This window comes from Diabrotica undecimpunctata, chromosome 7 (genome assembly GCF_040954645.1).
Source record: "Diabrotica undecimpunctata isolate CICGRU chromosome 7, icDiaUnde3, whole genome shotgun sequence".
In the NCBI taxonomy this organism is placed as follows: domain Eukaryota; kingdom Metazoa; phylum Arthropoda; class Insecta; order Coleoptera; family Chrysomelidae; genus Diabrotica; species Diabrotica undecimpunctata.
In genome coordinates, this window is record NC_092809.1 from 24,886,691 (window position 1) to 24,913,026 (window position 26,336).

The 26,336-nt window shown below is 30.6% G+C and overlaps 1 protein-coding gene across 2 annotated transcripts in view; it reads right to left on the reverse strand.

Annotated features, from left to right (window-relative positions):
- aspr (asperous) overlaps window positions 1–25,958 on the reverse strand; it is a 52,953-nt gene extending 26,995 nt beyond the window's left edge. The window contains exons 1-2 of one of the 2 annotated variants that reach the window (XM_072536882.1): window positions 25,809–25,958; window positions 9,562–9,793 (exon numbers count right to left, since the gene is read on the reverse strand). In XM_072536882.1, the coding sequence (XP_072392983.1) occupies window positions 9,562–9,793 (232 nt within the window). In that variant the 5' untranslated portion in view covers window positions 25,809–25,958. The remainder of the gene's footprint in view (window positions 1–9,561; window positions 9,794–25,808) is intronic. The other variant, XM_072536883.1, reaches the window with a different exon arrangement.
- Between the last annotated feature and the right edge of the window lie 378 nt (window positions 25,959–26,336).

Here is a 26,336-nt window from a genome sequence, read left to right on the forward strand (position 1 = left end):
GAAAAATCGATTTGTACTTTGCATGTAAATATTCAATGCATATGTTTTCATTAACTAACAAATTTATTTCTAATTATGAAAGCAGGCTACGCAAAATGAACAAAATATTAATGCCAAAGTTATTTATGTTCCATTGCCATAATTAGAAATGAATTTGTTAGTCAATGAAAATGTTTGCCTCGATACATAAAATATACAAATCAAAGATAAAAGCAATATTTTTCTATAAAAAAATTCGAAAAATTGTAAATGTTTTGTCAAATTGATGATATTTTAAAAGACAAAAAAGTTATGAATAAAAATGTCTAATACCACTTGTAAAGGAGCTACTTATGACTGCAATTAAAAAAACGTATTCATCTCAAACGACTTAGTACCTTCTACTTAACAAGTATAGAGAATATTATATCACTTAAAAAACAACGGGTTTGAAGATATTTGAATCCGATGTTAGGACGTAATCTTTAGCATTTTTCGGTACGGGATTTACGCAAATCGACATAAAATCTGGAACATTCTTGTTCCAGAATTTGTAATTTTCTTTTGTGAATTTTACTATTACTTTAAAAATAATTTTACTATTACTGTTATTTTCGAAATTTTACATCAAGAAACCATTTTTTACCAGATACCAATAATACTAATAATATCTAGAAGTGAAATATGAATACATTAATTAATGCTAAAGTACTTACAGGGATTTCAATTAATTCTTAGACGGAATAATACTCTTTTTGCATCTTTAACTGTTCTTATATTTTCTTATTTGTATGGTCTTCATTAGATTTTAGATAGATCATGTTCATCATCAAAGATTTTGTCAGTTAGATCCATAAGTTTTTAATACACACGGTAAGAAAACTTTTGATTCTTTTTGTTGATCGACTCTTTTTATACGAGTGAATTGTTTGATTTGTCTTGATCAATTTTGTTCCAATTCTGGGTACGTCCAAAAACTACTTAAAACTCAGTAGTATATCATTCGGTCTTAGTATGAATACCTTTATTTTACTAATATTCTGTATAGAATTCCTGACGTAAATTTCAGATTGGATAATGAATGGTTTCAGTAACGCTGTTAGATATTTAGCGGCTTCGTATGTGAGAAAGCCAATTAAACTGACAATCGGTCTTAAAAGGAATAGTTTATTTGTGAAATTATAAGAAGGCTTTACCTTAGAGGTAGTAGTTATTCTATTATTTGTATATTTTTCTTATTTTTTTATTCAATGTAACCAGCCTGGGTGACTATGTTGAGTAGTTGTTTTTTCAGAACAGTTTCAGTGCGGACGTATTTCACTTTCTTGTAGGTGTTTGTTTTCAGTTAGCCTTTTAATTATATTGTTATAATTCCCAGTTTTTTTGTCCGACAATCGAATTTCCTTTATGAGTAAGACGAATTAAAAGTTTTCTTGTCAACATTTGGGTTAATAATTATTGCTCTCGTTTCGAAAGATGTAAAATAGATCAGTTTTAGTAAGTGTAGTGTAGCAGTGTAGCAAAACATATCATGTCTAAATACATACAGTAAACAAACATACATACAGTAAATATCGTTTGAATTTATTTATTTTAATTATTGCATGCCATTGAATACTATGGGTCCACTGTTGAATTGTTTCTTCTATATTGTTTCTTAAGCTAATACCTCATCTGTTATAATCTTTTTACATGTCAACGTATACGTACCTTCATATAAACTAAATCCAAAAAAATAGATTTTACAAGGTCATGCTTTACAAATAAAACATAATTATGTATACCCACGCTGTTCTTAATTGTTATTGAAAACCTACCTTTTATAGTTACCTTCCTATTTATTTTTGCATTTTTTATTTTATTAAATCATACTTCGCAGGAAATCTACGTATACAGCGTGATTAAAAAATAGATACCTATTATTTACATCTAAATTCGACACCAGAAAATATAATTATAATATTTCATAAGTAAGTCAAATAGTAAGCCGTATGGTTTATTCGTATCTAATACTGAAACGTCAAAATACGTCAAAATCTATTACTAAAAAAAGTTTCTAGAACGCAAAAAGGAGCTCATTTTCAAGTATAATATTCTCATCACTGTAAGTAAATATGGTTAAGTTATAGATCTCATTGATTAATATTAACGAAGATGTTTGTCAAACAAATTTTGTTAAATAAAAACTAAAAGTAAACTTAATTTGTTCACATTGAATAACAGAAGTATGTAAAGTTGTGTATAGCAGGAAAAAGACAGTTAAGATTTGATTTCACGAATAGTGCGTTTGTATATCCGCTTATACGTATTTTACCCTAAAAGGAATCATCAGAGACGGCTATGCACAGATGCTCTGAACGTGAAAATAAATCTTTCCTGTCTTGGGAAGCAACTCTAACATGGCTTCGTATGGACGCAAATAGCGACATCTGATAATAAATTCGTAAACTAATTTTTCGAAACCAAATTCAGATTTATGCTTTAATCTGTGTCTTCTAAGAATTGCAAGGCAAAACAGACGTTGATGAAAATGGTATTAGGTGCGTCTGTATATCCGCTTATACTTATTTCACCCTAAAAGGAATCATCAGAGACGGCTATTCATGTTCGGAGCTTTAGAATTCGGCAAAGAAAGAAGTGACGACAGACGGCGAAAACCTGAATTACCTGAGATCTGCCGATGATGTTGCGTTAACAGCAAAAGACAGAGTAGAATTGTAGAAAATGCTTTAGACTTTAATTATATTTAAATACAAATCAGAAGAAATAGGACTAAAAATAAATCTAGCAAAAACTAAATGTCTAACAAACGAATCTCTATGCCCATTCATCCAGCATTTGCTCCTTGGTCCATACCAACTTTATCAGGTAATGTATTCTTTTCCAGAGTTCGGGTTCTATATTTCAACAATTTTGCCGAAATTCCGTCCGTTCCTGGCGCTTTACTGTTTTTTAGTTTCTGTATTATTTGAACCACTTCTTTATAACTCGGACTTTCAATGTGCTGTTCCACCGTAAAATGTATTGTCTTGTTTTGATCATTTCCATTGTCTGCATTTAGGTTTTCTTCAAAGTATTCTTTCCATCTCATTATAATTTTTTGTTTCTCTGTTAGTAGTTCTTCGTCCTTATCTTTGCATATTGTCAATTTTGTTCTAAATGACTGTGTGCTTTCTTTCATTCTTTTATAGAATTTTCTGCTTTCGTGTCTGTTGTTATGCTCTAGGATTTCTTGTACTTGTTTTTTCAAAGCCTCTATTTTTTTCTTCTGCATATTCTAGTCGCTTGTATTCTCTTTTCGTTATACATTTCTTTGCTATGTCTTGTGTTTTTTTGAAGTTGGTTAAGCCTAGCTTGCCTTTTTCCTCTACTGCAGTTCTGCATTTATTATCACACCATTCCGCATTATTATTGTTTTTAACTGCGGATTCAATTATTATTGTTTTTAATTGTTTCCTTATTTCCATTCTTCCTGTGCAGTATCTTCCTCTCTAATTCCGTTGAGTTTTACTTCGAGAGTATTTTGATATTCTTGTGTCTTTGTTGGACTTTTGAATCCTTCAACATTCCATTTTTTAATTTGGCTCTTTTTCCCTTTTGCCATTGTCGCGATTTTCTGCCGCAATTTTGCCCCCACAAGATAGTGATCTGAGTCAGAGTTCGCCCCGCGATACGTTCTGACATTAGTTATGTCTGTTCATCTTTTTGGGATGAGGATGTGGTCAATTTGATTGGCTTCATTGGTTCCTGGTATTTTCCATGTTCCTTTATGGATATATTTTCTCTGGAAGTTGGTGCTGACAACTACATAATGATTTGCTGTTGCAAATTGTGCAATTGTGTTAAATCTGTAGATAATGTTAATAATTGAAGAATTTTCACTGCAGATAATATCTTAAGCATTGTGATTTTTATAAAACATTAATTTTTCTAGGATTTATATTTTTTCATAATTTAATAATATACAGTGAACTGCTAAATTATGGAATATTATCATTATTTCGAGAAACAGGTCGATTTTTGTTACAAAATACCCATCTTACGTCACCGGTGGGGGTGTAGTGATGTAACTGTTAATTTTTTTAAATAGAAACTGGTACAATGCGACACCTCATTCGAAGGAGAATTTAATTCTCTATTTAACGACATTACATTTTAAACTAAAATATTTTTTAAGGGTACAAAAACAATTTTTTTTTATTTAAATTTACCTAAATTACAACTAATAGTTTAATTTATAATGTACTTTAAAGTAACCAAATTATGCATAACAATTATTTTAAATTTAATGTTCGAAATACCATCCATCGGTTCCTGCCATGACTTTCTGAAGTAAATACTTAAAAAAAGCAAAAATGAGTAAAAATAATAATGGACACAAAAAGTTATTTCATAAACACTGAAACTTTTTGTCAAATGTTAATTCAAGCAAGTGATAGTGGCATAGTTACTGTAATATTTATTGACGTAAATGTTTTGATTTTGTGAATTGTCATCAGTTGTCAATTGTAATTTTTACTTTTGAATACTAAATTATGGCTCACCTAAATGAAACACAACGCATAGAAATATTAATTCTTAGCGGATGCGGAGATAAAAAAGAACACAGAACGAGGTATGCAATTTATTCAACGCAAAATATCCAGACAGACCCATCAGCCAATCAACAGTAAGTAAAATAGTCCGAAAATTTGGAGCAACTGGGCATGTTAAACATATTCCAAACGCTGGGCGTCCTATAATTGAAGACAATGTGACACTTGATATTTTGTTAAATGTACATGACAATCCTCACAGTAGTTCAACACAAATGGGTGAATATGCTGGAGTTTCCCAACGATCGGTATTACGTACCTATTTTAAAAATATAAAAATAGCATCCCTACAAAATTCAACTACATCGGGGATTAAACGACGACAATCCCGATCGCCGGCTTCAATTTTCTGAAATTATGCAGGATTTTTGTATCCGCAATCCACATTTCATCAATCGAATCCTTATTTCCGATGAAGCCACATTTTTTGTACATGGTACCGTGAATCGTCAAAATTGCAGATATTGGAGTCAAGAAAACCCACATTGGATGACTGAGTCACACACGCAATATCCTCAGAAAGTAAATGAATGGGCAGGGATCATTAATGACATAATCATTGGCCCTTTTTTCTTTGAAGAAAATCTAACAGGAGAACGTTATTTAACTTTTTTGAGAAATCAACTTATACCTGTCCTTGCTAACTTGTATCCAAATGCCAATAATCCAAATTTACCTAGTGAAAATATCTGGTTTCAACAAGATGGAGCCTCTTCGCACTACGCACGTGAAGTACGTCAATTTTTAAATCATTGCTTTCCCAGGAGGTGGATCGGAAGACGAGGTTTTATAGAGTGGCCAGCAAGGTGGCAACACCTCTAGACTTTTTCCTGTGGGGTTACATAAAATCAAAAGTTTATGTCAATAGACCCCAAAACTTACAGGACTTGAAAGATATAATTAGTCATGAAATGAGTCTAATTACTCCAGAAGTCATCCTCAATGTACTTGATGAATGTGTCCGTAGATTCGCATATTGTCAAGAAACCGATGGATGGCATTTGGAACATTTAATTTAAAATAATTATTATGCATAATTTGGTTACTTTAAAGTACATTATTAATTAAATCATTAGTAGTAATTTAGTTGAATTTAAATTTTTAAAAATTGTCTTTGTACCCTTAAAAAAATATTTTAGTTAAAAATGTAATGTCGTTAAATAGAGAATTAAATTCTCGTTTAAATGAGGTGTAGCATTATACCGATTTCTATTTAAAAAAATTAACGATTAAAAACTCGACGGTTCTCGAAATAATGATAATATTCCATAATTTAGCCGTTCACTGTATAGTTCATATTAGGTTATCATATATGCTACTAAAAATATAAATATTGTCAATAGTCGGGGCCTTAATACAAGGGTCATCAAGCTATGTATCGTTGCTTATACTGCTAATTAGTTCCTTATCTATTGGCCTTTTCCACAGAGGTCGAACAGTCTTAAATATTTTTTTTGTCAATCTTATTAGGTTAGGTTTATATCTCTTTTTATTTGATTTCCTGTTATTTACTTTAAAATATGCCATTTTTTGGATAAAAGTATGTAATTTCGTACATATCCTTCTAATTTCTTTTTATGATATTACCTTTTTACCTTATAGACAGACAAATTAACTTTCAACAAAAATTAGTATGTAACAAACATTTTATGTATAATAACAATAAGGCGTAAACTACCTATTAGTAAAACTTGATATTGTAAAACATTGGCGTTTGTATGTTGAATATGTAACGAGCTATCAAGAAAAATCATAATTAGAGTAGGATATAGATTTATAATTTGATGTAAACAAAAAATTTGGTTAAGTATATCAGGCTGTGCCAGTAAATAAAATTCAAAATCTCATCATTTTTGTAGCAGAGACTACTCTAGTTAGGTTTTTTCTATGACTGTATAATGTATGACCAGTAGAACCAGTGATAGATAGATTCAAAATATTAAGTCTTTTTTAAAATTTAGTTGAAATTTAGTCGGAAAAAATGTAAATCATGAATCAGTTATAGACAGTTAATTGTAGATAATTTTGTAAAAGCTTTTAAATTTACAATTTATAATGTAAAGACATATGACAATATTCTAATAGTAATTTCAATGAACGAGCGTTAACTTACTGAGTGTAAAATCTAAGAGATAACGAGGGAATCGGAATCGGTATTAATCAGTCACGCATTGATTAGTGATCAGACTGATCAGTGTAATAGTGTCTGGGGGCTCGGGAGACTGTGACCTCGGATGCCCTGAAGAAGACATCAAAGAGGATGTTGAAAGCTCGGCGCAATGATAGCCGACGAGGTTCAAGTCGAAAGACTGTTGAGTTTAATATTAATTCCTGTAATAGTATTAATCTTAGCTCTAGGTTTAATATATACTCGTATATATATATATATATATATATATATATATATATATATAATATATACAGACAATATTATGAGAAAAGTCGTATAAGGATGGAGAGGTGAAGTAAGATAGGTGGTAAAAGAATCATCACGTATTTTAGAAATCCGGACGATGTCTTAGTATTAGCCTGCTCAGAAGAGAACAAGCAGGAGGATCTGGTCCAAATATTAAACAAGCTGGACACTATATTCGTACGCTGAACAAGAAAAAGACCCAAATCATGATAATAGACCACAATCCGTCCAACATCAGAAATGTTACTAATTTCGAAATGTTCGATAGGTTTAACTACCTCGGATCGCAAATCACAAACAAAACAGGTTGTGTTAAAGAAATCACACACACACACACACACACACACACACACACACACACACACACACACACACACACACACACACACACACACTCTCTCTCCCTCTCTCTCTATCTCCATTTTACTCTCTATCGCTCTTTTCGGCAATTTTCGGTTTCGATTCTAACTATATCTCAGCCCATCGAAGCCTCTGAAGTTTAATGAATTATGAGATTGGTGCCTCTTTGAACAGTTGGCGGAGTTTATGGTTGTATCTGAATCAATACTTTGTTTTCGTTAATAGGTCCAAATATCTTCCTAAGGACTTTTGTTTCAAATGTTTTCAGCCTTCTTTTTATATTTTCTGTCATTATCCATGACTTGAATCTATAACATACTGTTGGCTTGATAATAGTTTTGTAGACCCTGATTTTCGATCTCCAGTGTGTGGTTTTGGATCGGAACATATAAGCAAGTGAAAAATAAACTTTGTTTCCCTTTACTATTCTTTCACTACAGATATGTGAAGCTTCTTCTGCTTCAATATCGTCCTCTAATTCAACTGTGCGTCTGTTTCCCCTAGCTCTTGCCTGTGATAGTTTTTTTGTCTTTTGAATGTGTATTTTTAGTCCAGTCTCTTTTGTCTCCATTTTTATTTGTGAATATATCTCTGATGCCTCTTCCGTCCTGTGAGACACAACAGATGTCATCGGCATAGGCGGAAATCTGTATTGATTTATTTGTTAGAAGATTAGCTCTTCCTATATTCAACCACTATCTTATTACATAAATAAAAGACAGGTTGAATAATGTCTGTACCAGCCCATCTCGTTGTTTTGATCCTTTGACTATTGTAAAGTTCTCAGTAAGCTTATTTTGTATTCTGACAGTTGCTGTTAACGAGTCCATTGTTGCTTTTTTTAGTAGGATGTATTTTTGGGGGATTTTAAAACTATGCAATATTTTATATAACTTGTGTCTATTAGTTGATTTGTAGGCCTGTTTAAAATCTATGAATATGTTGTGGATTTTTAATGTCGTATTCTCACGATTTGTTTAGAATTTGTTTCACTGTGCATAACTCACCAGTTTATAGATCATCCTTGTCGAAAACCGATTTAATATTCCTCAACAATATTTTCAGTTAATTGTCGTTAAGTATCCAATTTAAAACCTTATACGTTCTGGACAAGAGGATTATACAGCGATAATTATCGCATTTCAGTTTATCCCATTTTTTATAGATTGGGCACATAATCCCAGTTTTCCACGCGCTAGGGATCATCATGTAATATCTTGTTTATAATTTATATGCATTTGTTCTACTAGGTGTTAGCAACCTTATTTATAATTAATTAAAAAAACAGACACAGACTGATAATAGCACCTGGAGGCATTTCAAATGTGGATTTACAGAATGTTGCGATAATCGTACAAAGAACATCGCAAAATCATTTCAATTATAAAGCAACTAAAGTCCAACACAAGACTTTAAATAAAAACAAATCAGTTTTTCCTCAGATATATAGGAGTTTTTAAACAGAAGACTTCGAAAAACTGATCCTCGAGAGCAAACGACCACGAGGAAGGTCTCGTACACACGCAGGATGGATTAAGCAAAAGAAATTAGTTGACCACGATCTACACCAAGCTTTTCTAGCAGTCCAAAATAAAGAAACATGGAAATCCATGATCCGAGCAATTAAGATATAATGTCACTATACTTTATCAAAAGTTCACTGACAAAAGCAGAAGAAAGAGGCTTGAACAGGTCAATGCTTATGATATCCAATAAAACTTTTCATTATCCCTCTTTAGTTCACAGTCAGAACTTTAATTTTGTTAAAGACAATAATAGACAATAAATTATATTTTTAGTAAATTATAGAACTATTATCAACCAAAGGAAATATGGATACTTGTTCCAAACGAATAAATAAATAAATAAAGAGAACGAAGAAACACAAGTCATTCTGTCAAAGTACGTTTTGACAAATTATTTTTCCGTGACTTATAAACCAACTACGTGTGGGAAGTAGATAATAGTGCCAGAAAAATGGGTGCAGCAAACTGGCAAAGGTTGGCAATGGGTAGGGCTGACTGGAGAAATAGACCTGATAAAGTCGAGGCTGTAGTACCAATGATTAGGATGATGATGATAAAACAACTATATGAATTATTATCACGAATAATTTAATTATGCAAATTAACAATTAGAATCTGTCATATATTTTTAAATGCAATTCAAGCTTTTACTTTCACACAATCAATGTTAGTGATGATTTTAAACCTCTATAACTGTCTCCAGATTGTAGTGTAGTTCTTCCATATCTGTCGGTTATGTAAACGTCACTATTACTGGCATATCTGTAGGGATGGTCAGCGTAGGGGTTTCCGTAATAGGTTTGGTACGGATAATCTCCTAGCACTCTGTATTGTCTGTAATAAGAAGGCTCACCTAGCACGACTGAATAACACTGTAGAACGAGAAGGACGCTGAAGAAATTCAGGAGATTTCTCATCTGAAACATAAAAATATAATCTAGTAAGTCCAATGAGAAAATATATTTTTTATATAATAATGAATAATTGACTGATATTGTTCGGAAGATATTTTCTTGTAGTATTTTAATGTTATTTGTTATCTTTAATGGGAATTAAACATAATTTGCGTTGAAAATATTTTTATTTTTACATTTCGATTTCCAATATGGAAGTGGAAATTTAAACGTCAAAATAAACGTCTTTGAACTTGTGATTAATTCCCATTAAAAATGGTAATTAAAATTAACTGCTAAAACTTATAGTATTAAGATTTTTTAAATAAATATTTATATAAAATATATTTGCATTTAATTAGTTGTTCACCACTTAACACCTTATAAAGGTCATGAAATAAGTTTAAATGATTAACTCTATAGATCAATAAATAAAAGAAGACAGTTTAATTAATAGATAGGCAAAAAATAATCCATACTTTAATTAAATGTTTAATGCCAAATTTCTAGTTGGTCAGGAATTTACTTTTAATTAATAAATAATTATAATTAATAAATAATAAGTCCAAGGGACATTTTTAAGGGGTCATTTGACCCAATATGCCTATTATTATAACAACTTTAGAAACTCTGCCACCAATTCTTTTCGGTACTCAAAGCATGGGGGTTCAAATTAAGGGTCGCACCTTAGATTTTTCACCTACGATCCAGCCAAGATGTACAGCGTTGCAAAAATAATCTATATACCGATTCGAAACTTTGCGTATGAATGCCGTACTGTCAAATTGCCAATAATAGGGAAAAAGCATTCAAAAAAAAAATATTTCCTACTCCTAGTACCAAAATTTTTGTACGACATTAGGTCGCTGGTCATTATTTTTGTATTACCTATCTAAGTTAAAAATGCCGTACCAATATGTTTGGTCAACAATTTCGAGTACACGTAAACTCATCACTAATTAGCATAAATACCCTCGTACTTAGTACAAACTCATTACCGCCATAAAAGTAGGGATTTTAAAATGGACCACGAGAGATTGGTAAACTCATCACTGGCCTACCTGCACCCCATAGCAGGTATACAAACCCCTTGCAAACCGCTAAGATTTGGTAATTTTACAGAATAAATCTAAAATAGATGTATTAAATGCAAATGTAATTCATTGGTTTTTATTTGCGAATTCTACAAAATTCTATTGCTAGATACCTAAAACTATGCGAGAAGAAAAATTTCTCCTCATTTGCCGTTATTCCGTTAACATATATAGTGAAATGCTCATTGATTACGTTTTGAGCCAACGTGGACGAAAAATGATAGATACAATAATTTCAAATTTCAATTGCGAAAAAATCTAAAATCGAATTGCCTTTTGTGGAATTGTGCAACGAAAGGATGTAAGACTAAATGTCATAGTGATGAGTAGATTTTATACCGTTTTTTTTTAATTGTTTCGCACTGGTGGAGGATCATTCTGATCAAAAAGAAAAAAATCAGCTTAAGTAAGTTCGTTAAGTCAACTGTACAAGATGTTTCTTGTAGACAAGGTATTAATATTACTTTGTTGCTTTAAGTAGATTATCCTTTCTGATATTACAGCTGGTTCCTAAAAAAACTGATACGGCTCTTAAAGCGTATTTTGTAGAAAATTGAGCAGTGTATTTTGAAGGATAAATACTTTATTATTATTTACATACTGTCACTGTCGTTGCCTAATCTTAAAATTTGTCAAATAACTCATTCTGTTCAACCTTAAAAAATGGCTTCACATGCTAGCAAAGAACTGAAAGCAAGTACAAACAACTGTTGAAAAATTTCTAATATGAATATATTGCTATTGATTGTGAATTTAAAGTTTTGCAAGGAGTGTAATACTGACAGTGAATAACTGCATATGACAATTTTGTTCCACTGGTTTTCACAGCACAATTCAAGGACTTTGTACCTATATAGCACAAACTTCAGCAGAAAAAATGCTGGAATGATTATTTAAAATAAATGATTTTTTAATCTTCATTTTTGGTACAAAGTAAGCACTGGTTGTACATGTTGGTGATTTTGACCAGTCTGTATAGATCACAATATGATCTGAATAGCCACTTAAGATTTCTTTAAGAGTAGTGTAGCAAAATTCGTTTTTGTATTTAGGGATAATAATATTTGTAGCTAGAACACTTGTTAGATGTGGTATATCTAACGATTCCCAGATAAGATTACAAGGGGAATTTATTAACTTCAGTTCGTTGCAAGTTACAATTGCTCTTGCAAGTAGTGGAGAGTTTTTTTTTAATGAAGTATGTAGATGTTAAATCAGCTGTATTTAATTCATTAATTATTTTTGCATTATAAGTGCCACGATAATGTTGGTTTAGGAAATATTTCTTCTTCTTCTCATTGCGCCGTCTCCTTTCGAAGGTTGGCGATCCAAATGGCAATTGTAGTTTTGGAAACTGCTGCGCGAAAGATCTCTGCGGATGAGCGGTCGAACCATCTCCTCAGGTCTTTCAGCCACGAGTTCTGGCGTCTTCCTACTGATCTTTTGCCCTGTACTTTTCCTTCCAGTATAACTTGAAGTAATTTATATCTTTCGCCTCTCAGCACATGACCCAAGTATTGCATTTTCCTCTCTTTGATTATTCTTAGTAATTCTTTTTGTTTACACATGCGACGAAGTACCTCAACATTAGTAACTCTTTGTACCCATGAAATCCTCAACATTCGTCTGTATATATACATCTCAAAGGCATCCATTCTTTTTTCTATTTCAGAGTCCATTGTCCAACTTTCACAGCCATACAGTAAGACAGAAAAAACGTAACATCTGATCATTCGGATTCTAAGCTGTAGACTAAGGTCTGATCTTGTAAAAAATGTTTTAATGCTCATGAATGTTCGATTCTTGATAGGATTTCTTTTTTTCGATTACACTGACTATTGATATTTGTTCCCAAATATTTTATGGAATTTTTTGCTTGCCATTCTTGCCATTCTCTGCGCAATGAGAGTGGGTTTTCAGATGCTAGAGCTAGGATAGCTTCATTTGGAGTGCTTTTCCTCAATTTTAACACAATCCTTAGAGCTTTAAATTGGATTCTATCAAGTTTACGTAAATTGGTTATGCTAGCTGACCCATATACCACACAACAGTAATCTATTATAGATCTTATATAGGCTCGATAAAAATTCAATGCAATTTTTTGATCTGCACCTCACGATCTTTTACACACCATTTTAAGAAAATTAATACCTTTTTCGCAGCGACCAATTGTATAATTAATATGTTGAGACCAAAGCAATTTTCTGTCAAGTACGACACCAAGATATCTTAATTCCGAAACAATTGGAATATCATTGTCATGTAAGGTTACAGCGTGATGTTTAATAGGGTGTTTTCTTGAGAAAAATACTACGGCACATTTTTGGTACGAAATATTGAATCCATTTAACCAAGTCCAATTATCAAAGTTGTACATAATATGTTTGAGTTCAGTAGTGCTTTCACTCTACGTTTTCTTATGTGAGTAGATGACAATATCATCAGCATATTGTAAGCAAACAATATTGGGAGACCATAAATTGTGCAAATCGTATGTGTACAAATTAAAAAGAAGTGGACTTAAAACCGCTCCCTGTGGTATACCTTTTGATGTGATCTTGGGTCCAATAATATTGTGACCTACTATTATCGATACACTTCTGTCTTTGTATAGATTTGATAGTAAATGTGCTATCGATTTTGGAATGCCAAGAAACACAAGTTTATCACAGAGTATATTTAAATCAATATTGTCATATGCACTTTTTATGTCAATAAACAATGCACCTGTTGTCATGGAATTAGAAAAACCAATGTGTACATCTGTAGTCAGACCAACTACTGCATCCGTGGTTCCATAGCCTTGTTTATATCCATATTGTGTTGCTTGTAGAATATTATTTTGCATAATTTAAATAACAATATATTCTACCATGTGTTTAGGATGACTAAATTTTTAATGTTTTGTAGTTTAACTCCTTTTTGCACAACACCATTCAACTGATATAGGTACCTACAATGAAACTGCTATATTTAATACTGATGTTTAAGTTAGGTATGATTCAGGAAAAATGTATAAATATTTAAACCGAAATTTAAATGCGTTGATATTCTTATTTGATGTGTATTAAAAATTCCGTTTAATTAAATTAAGCAATAATCTAGATATCTCAATATGCTATTTATAGCATATTAAAATTATTTGTTAATAGCTTTTGGTTTTATAGCCTGATTATACATTTTCGCATTTTTTTTTATAATAATGCGTCCAACGTATTTAGTACGTCCAACATTAGTTGGTTAAAAATGTAATTTTCATTACAACCTCTAATTGTGACTTAATCCTATATAAACATATTTAAAATATCCATACTTATTACATGGAAGTGTAAAACATAGGTCACAGCCTCGCTAAATATGTATAAAAATGTTAACGTATACCTATTAATCAATGAAATATAATAGGTAATTGATTTATGAATGAGATGTTTTACATGGCGATTTTTAACAGGTTTCTACTAGGTACTTGTGGAATTTTATTGATCGAGGTTATACTTAAAATAAATTTATTTTAATATATTTCAACGACAAAGTTATTGACACTAAAACTATTTATTCAGACTAAGTTTACATCCAAAAAGTTGATTCTTCTAGGAAATGTAATATATTCCGAAATTCTTCTTATACGACCAGAATGTTTTTGATTAGTTCATGGAGGTAATATTTCTTTCATGTATTCAAATATAGATTCTATATCATGGATATGTCTTTAATATTCAAATTCCAAGAAAAACCTGATTTTTTATCCAAGAACCAAGTATTTTTATAGTTTGATGAACTTTGTGGAATTCACATACAGGGTTTGTCACTCAATAGAATCCACCTCGATATTTGGCAATATTCATTGGATTTTGTGAAAATGCTAAAACATCGATTTTTATTCCAAGAGAGTCATCCTTTACCGATGTAGATATCTGTCATTACCCCTCACTTCTAGTATTACAAAAGCTTAATTTTACATAGGAAATATACCATGTGTTACATATAACTAAACAGCTCTTTCACTGAAGAACATACATTTATGATTTTTCTGTTTTTATTTACTCTGTTCTTGTGGAAAGTAACACTTTATTAAAAATGTTACATCTTTTAAAAACTAAATATAACGCCTATGTTTTGCTAGTGTTAATGACAAATTTTTTTCGTCTCGTCAAAAACTACATTGAAAGAAGTTTGCTTGAAGTTTAGTTATTCAAAATGTTGCTGGTAGTGTTTAACAGCGGTATTCAATAAATATTTTTTGAATTCGATCGAAATCGAAATGGTCTACTTTATTGCAGTATTTTTTAAAAAGGAAAGTATGTAAGAAGAACAGCGAAATTATTTCTTTGTCTTCTTAGAATTCTGTCTCTCTACGGAGCTGGCGATCATAATGGCAATTTTTATTTTTGAACTTGCTGTTCTAAAAAATTAATGAATTGATCTTCATTGATACAAATGACGTAGATTCTTCAACCAATAATTCTGCATTCAGCCAACAGATCTTCTTACTTGAATCTTTCCCTGTAATAATACAGTCCCAAAAAGTCTCAGCTTTATATAATATATAACACAATATATAACAATTGAAAATATATCGAATAGTACATAGTCTGACTTCCAAATTAAGATTTCTGTATCTTAGGAGTGGCTTCATCTGTATAAATGCTGATCTAGCAATCTCTATTCGCCAGTTTATTTCTGCCTGATTAGTATGATCATTGATTTCATTGATCAAACTTTTCAACTGCTGATATTTTTTATTTGTTCTATCACGTTAACATTTATTGTTAATATGTGGAGTATATTTTGTAGTCTTTTGTAATTAGCATATTTGGTTTTTTTAGCGTTTATAGTCATTTCTATCTTAGCACTATTCATATTTAAGCTTTTGATTAGATGTTGTAGGTCTCCTATGCTTGTTGCAATGATCACAGTGTCATCTGCACATCATAAGTTGTTAATAAATTTTCCGTTACCCAGCAACTCTCGCTTTGATATTAATGAGCGTGTTTCTGTAAATTTTTTCTGAATATAAGTTTAACAAAAGTAGCGATAAAACTCATCGCTATCTAACTTCTCTACATATTTTCATTTCTTCTGACCGTTGCCCATTAATTTGAATTACAGCTCTTTGGTGCTCAATGTGCTTATTCATAAGTATTGATATTGGTTTTTTTATGTTTTACTCTATCGAAAGCTTTTTCGTAGTTAACAAAGCACAAATAAACCCTAACTGCGTCTCACTAATCTTCTCTATTAACATTTCATCGATCATCTTATGTATTACTTTCAGCAGTACTTTTAAAGTATAACTTATAAGGCTTAGAGTTCGATAGTCAGGGCATTCTTTTGCTGCTTGTTTTTTAGGGATGGTGATAAACTCTGACTTCAACTACTTTTGCGGTATTATTCCCGTATAGTACACCCTGTCATTACTTCCAAGTTATTCTCTTCCACTAGTTTTAACTTTGCTGCAGGTATTTTGTCTAATCTAGCTGCTTTCGAGTTTTTGATAGCATTATTGATTTCATTTCATTTTTTCTCAGTTTCTCAGTTTCAGTTCTCTAACTCCTCTTATCTTCTTAATTACTTGAGTATATCTATTAGTAGTACAGTAAAACCTCGATATAACGGACTACTTGGGGGGACGGGGTGTCCGTTAAAGCCGAAAGTCCGTTATATTAAAATATATTTAAAATAAATCAATATATATATATATATATATATATATATATATATATATATATATATATATATATATATATATATATATATATATATATATATATATCTTTAAGGTATATGACCGTTTAATTTAATATAAAAAAATGTGCACTCGTAAGTGAATGGGATGTTATCGGTCTGGAGATAAAAAAGACAAGAGTTGTGCTACTTTATCTATTTATTGAAGACGTTTCGCCTTTTTTTTTATATATATTGTTATGATATGTAAAATCAAGAAAAATATTGGTTTGTTTAAAAATATTTCAAAGTTCAAAAACATTAAAATAATTCAGATAAGTAGGATAATATCCAACAAACATTTCGGAGAAGGAAAGTTATTAAATCCTTGGATTTCCTGTACTAAACAAAGTGTAAGCTTTACATCAATCATTTCTTTGTTATACGTGAGTGACCCGCATAAGTTTAAGTGAAAGCCAAAGAATTGAACGGGGTTTTTCAAAATCCATTAGTGCAGTGATTAAAGACAATAGAAGGGATTATAGAAAGTGGTTTTTTGTTAGTTTTTAAGATTTATAGAAAAATATTATTTGTAAATAAGTTTTAGGAAATTTATAAGTATAGGTAAAATTTGTTTGTTATCGAAATGAAGAAATGGGGGAATTGTGACGAGTTGTGATTGGCGGAGATTGAAAAAGGTGGGATAAGTGTGTGGGAGAAAGTTTAGCGAGATTGAGGAGAGAGAAAAGATATGGTCAGTTGGTTTTCCAGATCTAGAAGAGGAACAGTGATTGTTCTCTGGCGGTTCCTGAAATGTAGCAAGCAGTAGTGTTGAAGGTTAGTGAGTTTTTGTGGAGTTAGTGTATCTGACAGAGGCTGAAGCAGCAAAATATTGTAAGTCATATTTCTTTACTTATATTCCAAGAGTCACTGTTCAGGCCAACGAGAGATTCAGTTTATCGTAAAGAGAAGATATTCCAAGAGTCATTTTTCACTCGGGCCAACGAGAGATTCAGTTTATCGAGAGGAGAAAGGCTATCATAATTTGAATGATTTGTGCTTTTGAAGGAGATCATTAAGGACGATATACTTGCAACAATCTGTGTAAGATTGCCGATTACATAGGGAGCGGTTGAGAGGAGATAATATAGTCTACAAGGAACAAGGATTTGGACCACTCATCATCAGAGAGAGATATTTTGTTTTCTGCAGTTTTTTCTTTTATTGATAACACAATTTTTACACTTAATTTAGAAAGGATATAAATATTTTGATTAGGAGAGTTAGAATAGTTCGGAATTTTGAGATTTCAATTAATATTGTTTGTACCATAAATTTTGATTGTTCACGTACGAAGAACAAAATTTTGAGAATCCTTATATGAGATTTGTTTATTGAAAACTTTTGAGTGTGAATTATTTCATTATTTTTATTTCAATATATAGTGTTAGATCATATGTGTTTTTTATTATTCCGGTATTCTCTGGACCTTACCTTTCACATGTAATAGCATAGATATTGAAGCACGAATTTAACCCTGAGATAAAAGAATTAAAAATTGTGATAGAGTCATAATCATATCATTTAAATAATTTTAATTAATCAAAAAAATTAATTAGCTAATTATTGCTTGGCGCACCAAGACTTAAAATATCACAATAATATATATATATATATATATATATATATATATATATATATATATATATATATATATATGTATATATTATATATATATTAATAACTATTTAAATGGGAATAAGCCACAATTAAAGGTTACAATAAGTTTATTGACGTTTCAATTTCCACTTCGGAAATCGTTCCCAAAATACAAACATTAGTAAATTAAACAATTTTTTTTCTTCCACACACGCTACTGCCATTAATAAAAGATCGTTTTTTGACGTCATTTCACTTTAACCGTACTTCTAAACTGAAAGCAAAATTACTGGTGTATGTCGGTCTGGAGTGTACTGGTTTACCTTACTGCAAACATGCAGAGACTTCCTTTTTGGTGTGTAGGGACCTTTATGCTAAATTTTATTGAAATTCTTTGTAAAATACAGTAGTGTGGGACGGGTTAAGCATGTAATCTTAACAGTATGTTTTTATTTTTTTTTACATTTGACCGGATTTTTTGTCCGTTATATCCGAAGTCCGTTAAATAGAGGTCGGTTATATCGAGGTTTTACTGTACTCATTTCTTGTCTTTTATGTTTCCTTGTTAATTTGTTGACCTATTCCGGTTACTTTTCTAGTTTTTTGTGCATATTTTTCATATCATGTTTTGTCTCTAGTTCTTCTATTTATTTACAATGTTTCATCAAATACATTTCCTTATCCCTTTTGATTTTTTTTTAATTATTTTTTGTGTCTCTTTATAGTTTTGTTATAATTATTTAAACAAATTCTTTAAGTTTGAACTGAAGCGGCGGCAGTAGCAATTTAAGGTTATGTTAATTTGAACTGAAGCCTACAGTTCAACTACCAAAAACATAGCTCAAGAATTTGTTTTTTCGCGCGCTATTATGTGCGGAGTACTGAAATCTCTTAACAACATATTATTTTTTAGTTGCCATGTTAGTGTCACAGAGTTAGTTGAAGACTAAGAAGAAAATGAAAATCTAAATAACATCGGAGTATACGAACCAGAAAATAATAAGCCTCAAACAAGCGATACGTTTTATAACGAATTACAACAATTAGTAGATCAAGTCAGAGGAAAGGTGATAATATTGGGGTATTTTAACGTTCAAATAGGCAATTAAGTAATACTTGGAATTAAGCAAAGATATAACGAGAATGTTAAAAACAAAAATGGAGAATTGATAATAAATTTTTGCACGAATAACGAACTTGGAATAAACAACACATTTTTTAACCACAAAGACCAACACACAAATATACATTTAATAGCACCCGTGGACAAAGATCTATGACAGATTATGTTATAACCAACAGAGATATACATCCATCGAAAATAATCGACGTAAAATGTCTCAACTCAGCAGATATAGATAGCGACCATAGCCTAGTATTATGTAAAATAATAAAGTCGAAGGACTAAATACAAAATCCACAAAATACTTATACAGAAAAAGAATATCAGAGAATATCGCTGGGAATAAAATATTAGAAAATGATAATATCGAAGAAAGCTGGAAAAAACTCAAATAATTAACGCAGCAAAAGAATCACTTGGAGCAAGGAAAGTAACAGCACTAACATATCAAAAAAGGAAACACCATGGTTTAAAAAGGAAATGAAGACAAAATGTGAAGAAAAGAACAAAGCCTTTTTATAATACAGAACATAACAAACACAACAGGCATACAACCACTATAAACGAATCAGAAATGAAACGAATACTTTAGTTAGACAAAGAAAACGGAAACACTCGCAGAGCTCCTCAAAACAGATGAAACACGACTTCTACGAAATACAAAAAGAAAATATGGAGAATGATCAGAGGACAAAGATAACAGATGAGCGAACTAATAAAAACGAAACATATTCAGAAGGAAACATGAGCAGACTACTTTCGATCCCTATTGGCTAAAGGTGACGATCATGAACCACCAACACCGAAGGTGACGACAAACAAAGACCTAAATATTGAGGAGAAAGAGGTGAAGGAAGTATTAAGGAAATTAAAAAATAGAAAATCACCAGGAACGGTGAAAGAAAATAAGCTATATACACTTTTCTTTGCGGATGACCAGGTAGTAATTGCCAAAGACAGCTACGATCTCAGCTATATGGTAAGAAAACTACAAGAAGAATATGAGGTGGCAGGTCTAAACATGAATATGACAAAATGTGAATATCTTTCAGTGGGAACAGATGAAATATGTGACCTAGTCTTGGAAGACGACAAAATCAAAGGCGTGCAATCCTGCAAAAAACAATTCGACAAGAAACCAAAAAACACATTGTATTAGATTAGACAAAAAAATTAGTATTAGAACTTCCTTTCATGTTTTAAAATCCACCACTTGATTTGTTGTGGTCCTCTCCGATATTTTGGTTTGGTTTTGCTTTTTACTTCGATGTCCAGTACAAGCAACTTATGTTGTTGGCTTACTATCTCACTAACTATTACTTTGCAGTCCTTACATTCATGTACATCTTCTTTTCTTGTCATAAGATAATCTATTTGGGATTGATTTTGTCCACTTTTGTATGTAGTTGAGTTTCTCTCTTTGAAAGAATATGTTAACAATGACCATATAAAATGTAGAATAACTGATTAATGTAAAATAGGCAAAGACTGCTTTTTAATAGTAAAGTAACTGTTTACGGTAAATAATTTTGCAAACTTTTGAGTAATACTCATCTTTTTTGGTATAATCATAGATTATTCTTAAAGTATGATTGAATAAAAAATTACTTTTTTATTTTTTTATTCAGTTGTGTCTCCAAATTATTAATTAAAAATATGTCGTATTTTTTTTGCCTTAGATACAAAGTCACGTGTAGTTAAACAGGATATTAATTTAAATTTTTAATTCACGTTTATGGCCCTGAAGTCCACCCACTGAATTATCTGAAGAACTTACTAAATCTTTTTTCACAATAGGTACTCAGTTTTAAATTAAAAATTATCATATTATCATATTGGATTTATAAGCCAATCCGAATAATTTTCAATTAATTACTAAAGATTCATTAACGAAAACATAAATTTTTGGCGACTTGATAGCTATTATTGGAGATCGTCTTGATAAAGATGAAATCAGCTTTTAATCTGTAATAAAAACCTGTTTTTTGTCTATTTTTGTACACAAGTTTAACATTAGATTTGAATATATATATATATATATATATATATATATATATATATATATATATATATATATATATATATATATATATATATATAGATGATGAGTATTACTCAAAAGTTTGCAAAATTATTTACCGTAAACAGTTACTTTACTATTAAAAAGCAGTCTTTGCCTATTTTACATTAATCAGTTATTCTACATTTTATATGGTCATTGTTAACATATTCTTTCAAAGAGAGAAACTCAACTGTCCAAAAATATATGTTACCCATCCACTAGATCTGTACAAGCTAGCACAGACTTGCAGAATCCTAAAATGGGCAACATGAAAAAATGGAACGTTCAATTTCTAGGTGGCCACTTTTGATCTTAGGACATTTTCGAAGATATGGTTATGTTAAAAAACATTAAGATAAAAATTCCAAAGATAAAAACTGTCGTAAAATGTTAAAAAAATAAGGAACTGTTAAAAACGTGTTTTATTTAAGACATAGGTAAGTACCCATTCACTTTATAATCTATATCGATGTTTAAGTGAATTTTTTGGTTTATTATGTTTTAAAAATCTTGCCAATTTAAAACTTAATCACTTTATTTCATATGTCTGCCAAAAGATTGGTAATTATTTAGAAAAAGCATTTTTTTATTAAATCGTCTTGTTTTTGTTAAATGGAAATCAAAATAAATAAATTCGTCCTGATATTCTTATCTGCTCTACTTTTATTAATTATTTGGACATTCAACTCTACAGATTTTTTAGTTTATCAAATATAGGATGTTAAAATTATGTTCTGATCAAAAGTTCAGTTTTCTCTCGGTATCAACATTAAATTAAATTTCATTTTTAGTTTGCAGCAATGTATTTGTTTTCGATAGTTTTTTTTTTATTATTTTTAAAATTTTCCGACAATCCTTTTACGTAGGGTATTGCTCTACTACAGGTATTATTAATTTCTTATTCCTTATTTTTTCCTTATGTCTTTTTCAAGAACTATATTATTACTTTTGTTACGGTATTTTTTAAATGCTTTATTTATAATTGAAATAGATAAAGCATTGCAACATCATTTAAAAATATTAACACAAAAAATTATTTTTATAAAATGCCTTGACTAACATAAATAGTTTTATTTGGGTGGAAAAAACCCCTAGTTATTAAACTAAACAAACAGGAATCTTATATTAAATGAAAATATGCGAACATGTATGAAACAATCAGAATAGACTGTAATTTAAAAAGTTATCGATAGTTTTGAACCAAGCAAACAAAGTTAATAAAACTGCACTCATTTTACTTGAAATAAATAGCATTGCAACTTCATGTGCGTAATAATCCGTTGTGTTAGTTACTTTTTGTTAAAAATATTATAAAATAAAGTTTATAATTTTAAATAAGTATAGTTTTTTGTTATTTATGTCCTAAAATGTTGTAAAAAGTATAAAATAAATTCAATTTCTCTTCTTACCGACCAATTTCTCTTACGAATAATATTTGTAAATTACTTGAAAAAATCTTAAATAATAGATTAGTTTGGTTTCTAGAGAAAAACCAGCTACTGACCTCCATCCAAAATGGATTTAGAAAGGAAAGATCGACAAATGACAATCTAATATCTTTCGTAAATGATATATGTGAATCTTTTAGAAACAATCAACAAGTAATTTCCATATTTTTCGATATAAAAAAAGCCTTTGATACTGCATGGCGACATCGCATTCTGAAAATAATGGTTAGCTGCGGCATACAAGGAAACTTTCTAGCCTTTGTTAAAAATTTTATGAGTAACAGAACATTTCAAATTCGTGTTAATGGCATCAATTCAAAGACTGAGCATTTACAAAATGGAATTTCACAAGGTTCCACTCTAAGCCCTACACTTTTCTTATTATCTATTAATAATATTGCATAAGAAATAGAGTTACCATTAAAAGCAAATTTGTATGCTGACGATCTAATAGTTTACACTAAAAGTTGTAATATCTCTCTCGCGACGAAAATCCTTCAAGAGCATTTCTTCACAAACTGGTAACATGGTCCCACAAAAGTGGTTTTACCTTTTCAAGTGAAAAGACCTATTTTATTATCTTTAGTAAAAATAAAACCAATAGCAAACCTACCTTAATTCTAAATGATATTAACATAAAACAAGTAGATTCAACAGACTTTCTAGGATTGAGATTCGACAGTCATTTGAAATGGACAGACCATATTAAAAAATTAGCCTTATCCTGACAGCCAAAAATAAACCTCCTTAAAATACTTTCTAACAGAAATTGGGGTGCTGATACAACTACTGTGCTATATTTATATAAATCACTCATCCGCAGTAAATTAGATTACGGTGCAATGTGCTATTCTACTGCTAGTAAAAAAATTCTTAAAGTCTTAGACGTTATCCAAAGTGCATCTCTGAGACTTGAGCTGGGTGCCTTCCGTACTAGTCCGGGGGCAAGTCTTTAAGCTGCACTAAATGAACAACCTTTATTTATAAGAAGACAATATACCACACTAAGATATGCTACTAAACTATATATCAATATTAACAACCCTAACTACCTACTCCTACATACAAATAACACCACTCACAAAAGTAACAGACAATCAAGATATTTAACCTTTAAAGAAGAACTTGTAATGAATTGTGGATATAATACCAATTTGTTGACATACTCGCTATCTACATACCCAACTGAACCCCCTTGGACAATTAATACTCCTACTATTAATATATCTCTAGTAGCTTACCCAAAGAATACCACAAATCTTACCCTCGTTCGTACATTATATAAAGAAATTTCATCCAAATATGACAATTATGTTAAGATTTTCACCGACGCATCAAAAACCAAAAATGGCTGTGCCGCAGCCTTTTTAACAGATAATATCGAATACGCTATACGAATACCTACTTTTTGCAGCGTATTTACTGGTGAAGCTATTGCAATTTTAAAAGCACTTGAATTTTGTCAAAAATATACAGATACTAATCTTCTGTTTATCTCAGATTCATTATCTGTACTCCAAAGCATCAAACAAGCCTATCCAACACATAAAAGCATCCAAAACATAAAATCTATGCTTCGTTACTTACAAAACAAAAATGTAAACATTCACTTCCTCTGGATACCATCACATATAGATATTTCAGGCAATGAAAAGATTGACGCCTTAGCGGTTAAAGCAACCTCAAATGAAAGCATCGATATTATCAAACAAATTCCAGTCACAGATATCTACCTTAATATCAAACAATACTGTACAGAAGTTTGGCAGCGATGCTGGGATTCAAATAACTCAAATTTTAAAGTAATTAAACCCTCTATCGGTATCCGGCTCCAACTTCCAAAAAAAAGAAGAGAACAGGTGGTTATAAATCGCCTAAGAATTAGTCATACAACATTAACCCATCAACACTTATTAACGAAGCAGCTACCACCAGAATGTTCATACTGTAGATGCCAAAAAACAGTCCAACACATACTTACAGACTGTCCACTTTACTCTTATGAACGAAGCACCAACAACATTTCTGAAGAACCAGATCAACTTAAAAATATATTAAACTGTAACTTATCCAATACGATCAAATATCTTAAGGACATTAACCTATTTCATAAAATGTAATTTTTCTTTTAGTTGATAAATTTTTATGTTACCTAACCTTATAATATGTACACTACCATATATATTGTAATAAACTTCCGCTAATATCCTTTTACGGTTGATGCGGTTTTTTGAAAATAAAAAAAAAATACTGTATCGGGATAGTATCATGAGTTCCCTAATAAATTTTAATGGAAATACTAGTAGGATAGTTTTGCTTTCATCATTGGTTGTTATGGAATGTGTCACGGTAATAAGAGATTAGGATTATATTCTTATAATACAATAAAGTGATCATTCTCCTAATAAATCGTTTCAATGTAGCTTGTTAAAATATTGACAATGCCGTATTAGCTAGGCAAAAAGCTCGGGTTCGTTCAACAAACGAATTTTAATATTAAAATATTTCTACTCGTATTCTTTTCGTAATGATTTGTACTAATTTTTGGGATCTTTAATACAGTGATCGTACGTATTAGAACTTAATCATATCTTCTATACTGACTTAAGCTCAAACGCACGCAACTCAGAATTATCGTAAACTCAGTTTTATAATAAGTTGTATAACTTTAACAATACATATTTTTTGCGTGTCTAAGGTATTTACTAACGTCTCTTTAATATTGATCTTATATATTCGTTTAATTAAATAAACATTTTAATTTTTATAAACCTAATAAGCTCATACAAATTCACGAATAATAAGTTTTACCGTTATATATTTATTACAATACCAAATTGTTTTCTTAAATTCAATAGCAAAAAGGATTAATCTTAAATAAAATTAAAGTCTTTGATATAACAAGTCTATTGCAAAGAGTCAAGGTTTTCGGTCAAGTTTGTCATTTATAATCAAGTAGCCATTATGATAATTATTCCCAATTAATTACCTTAAGTTTTTAGGCAGTTGACTGTATCACAGGAAAACTAAACACTAACTGATTCTCTTCATTTGTTTATTCAATATTATTAATATCAATCCCCCCCTAGAGTACGCTTTGTTTTCTTATAAATTCATTATTTTCTTTGAAGAAAGATGTGCGTGGGATTTGTGACGCAACACACTTGGCATGTAAACTAATTGACTGAATTGTGCTTATTTGGTGATTTCTTGGTAACATTTTATTCTTATTATTTTAATATACTAAATGCTACAGACAGATACCGGATCTATAACAACTAAACCTTTTCTCAAAAATGTCAATAAAATTGTTGTTTAAAAAACTGATTTAAATTAGATTGTTGTTGATTTATGACTACTAGTTTAAAAATCAAATCATTTTTGATACAAAATTGCTGGCCTGATTTACTGGACTGGAATATCTTCTACAAATCTTGTTACGTATTTGGATGTGGTAGATAGTACCGCTTTATTATTGATTTATTGGTACCAGGATAATATTGTTCTGAAACAATAA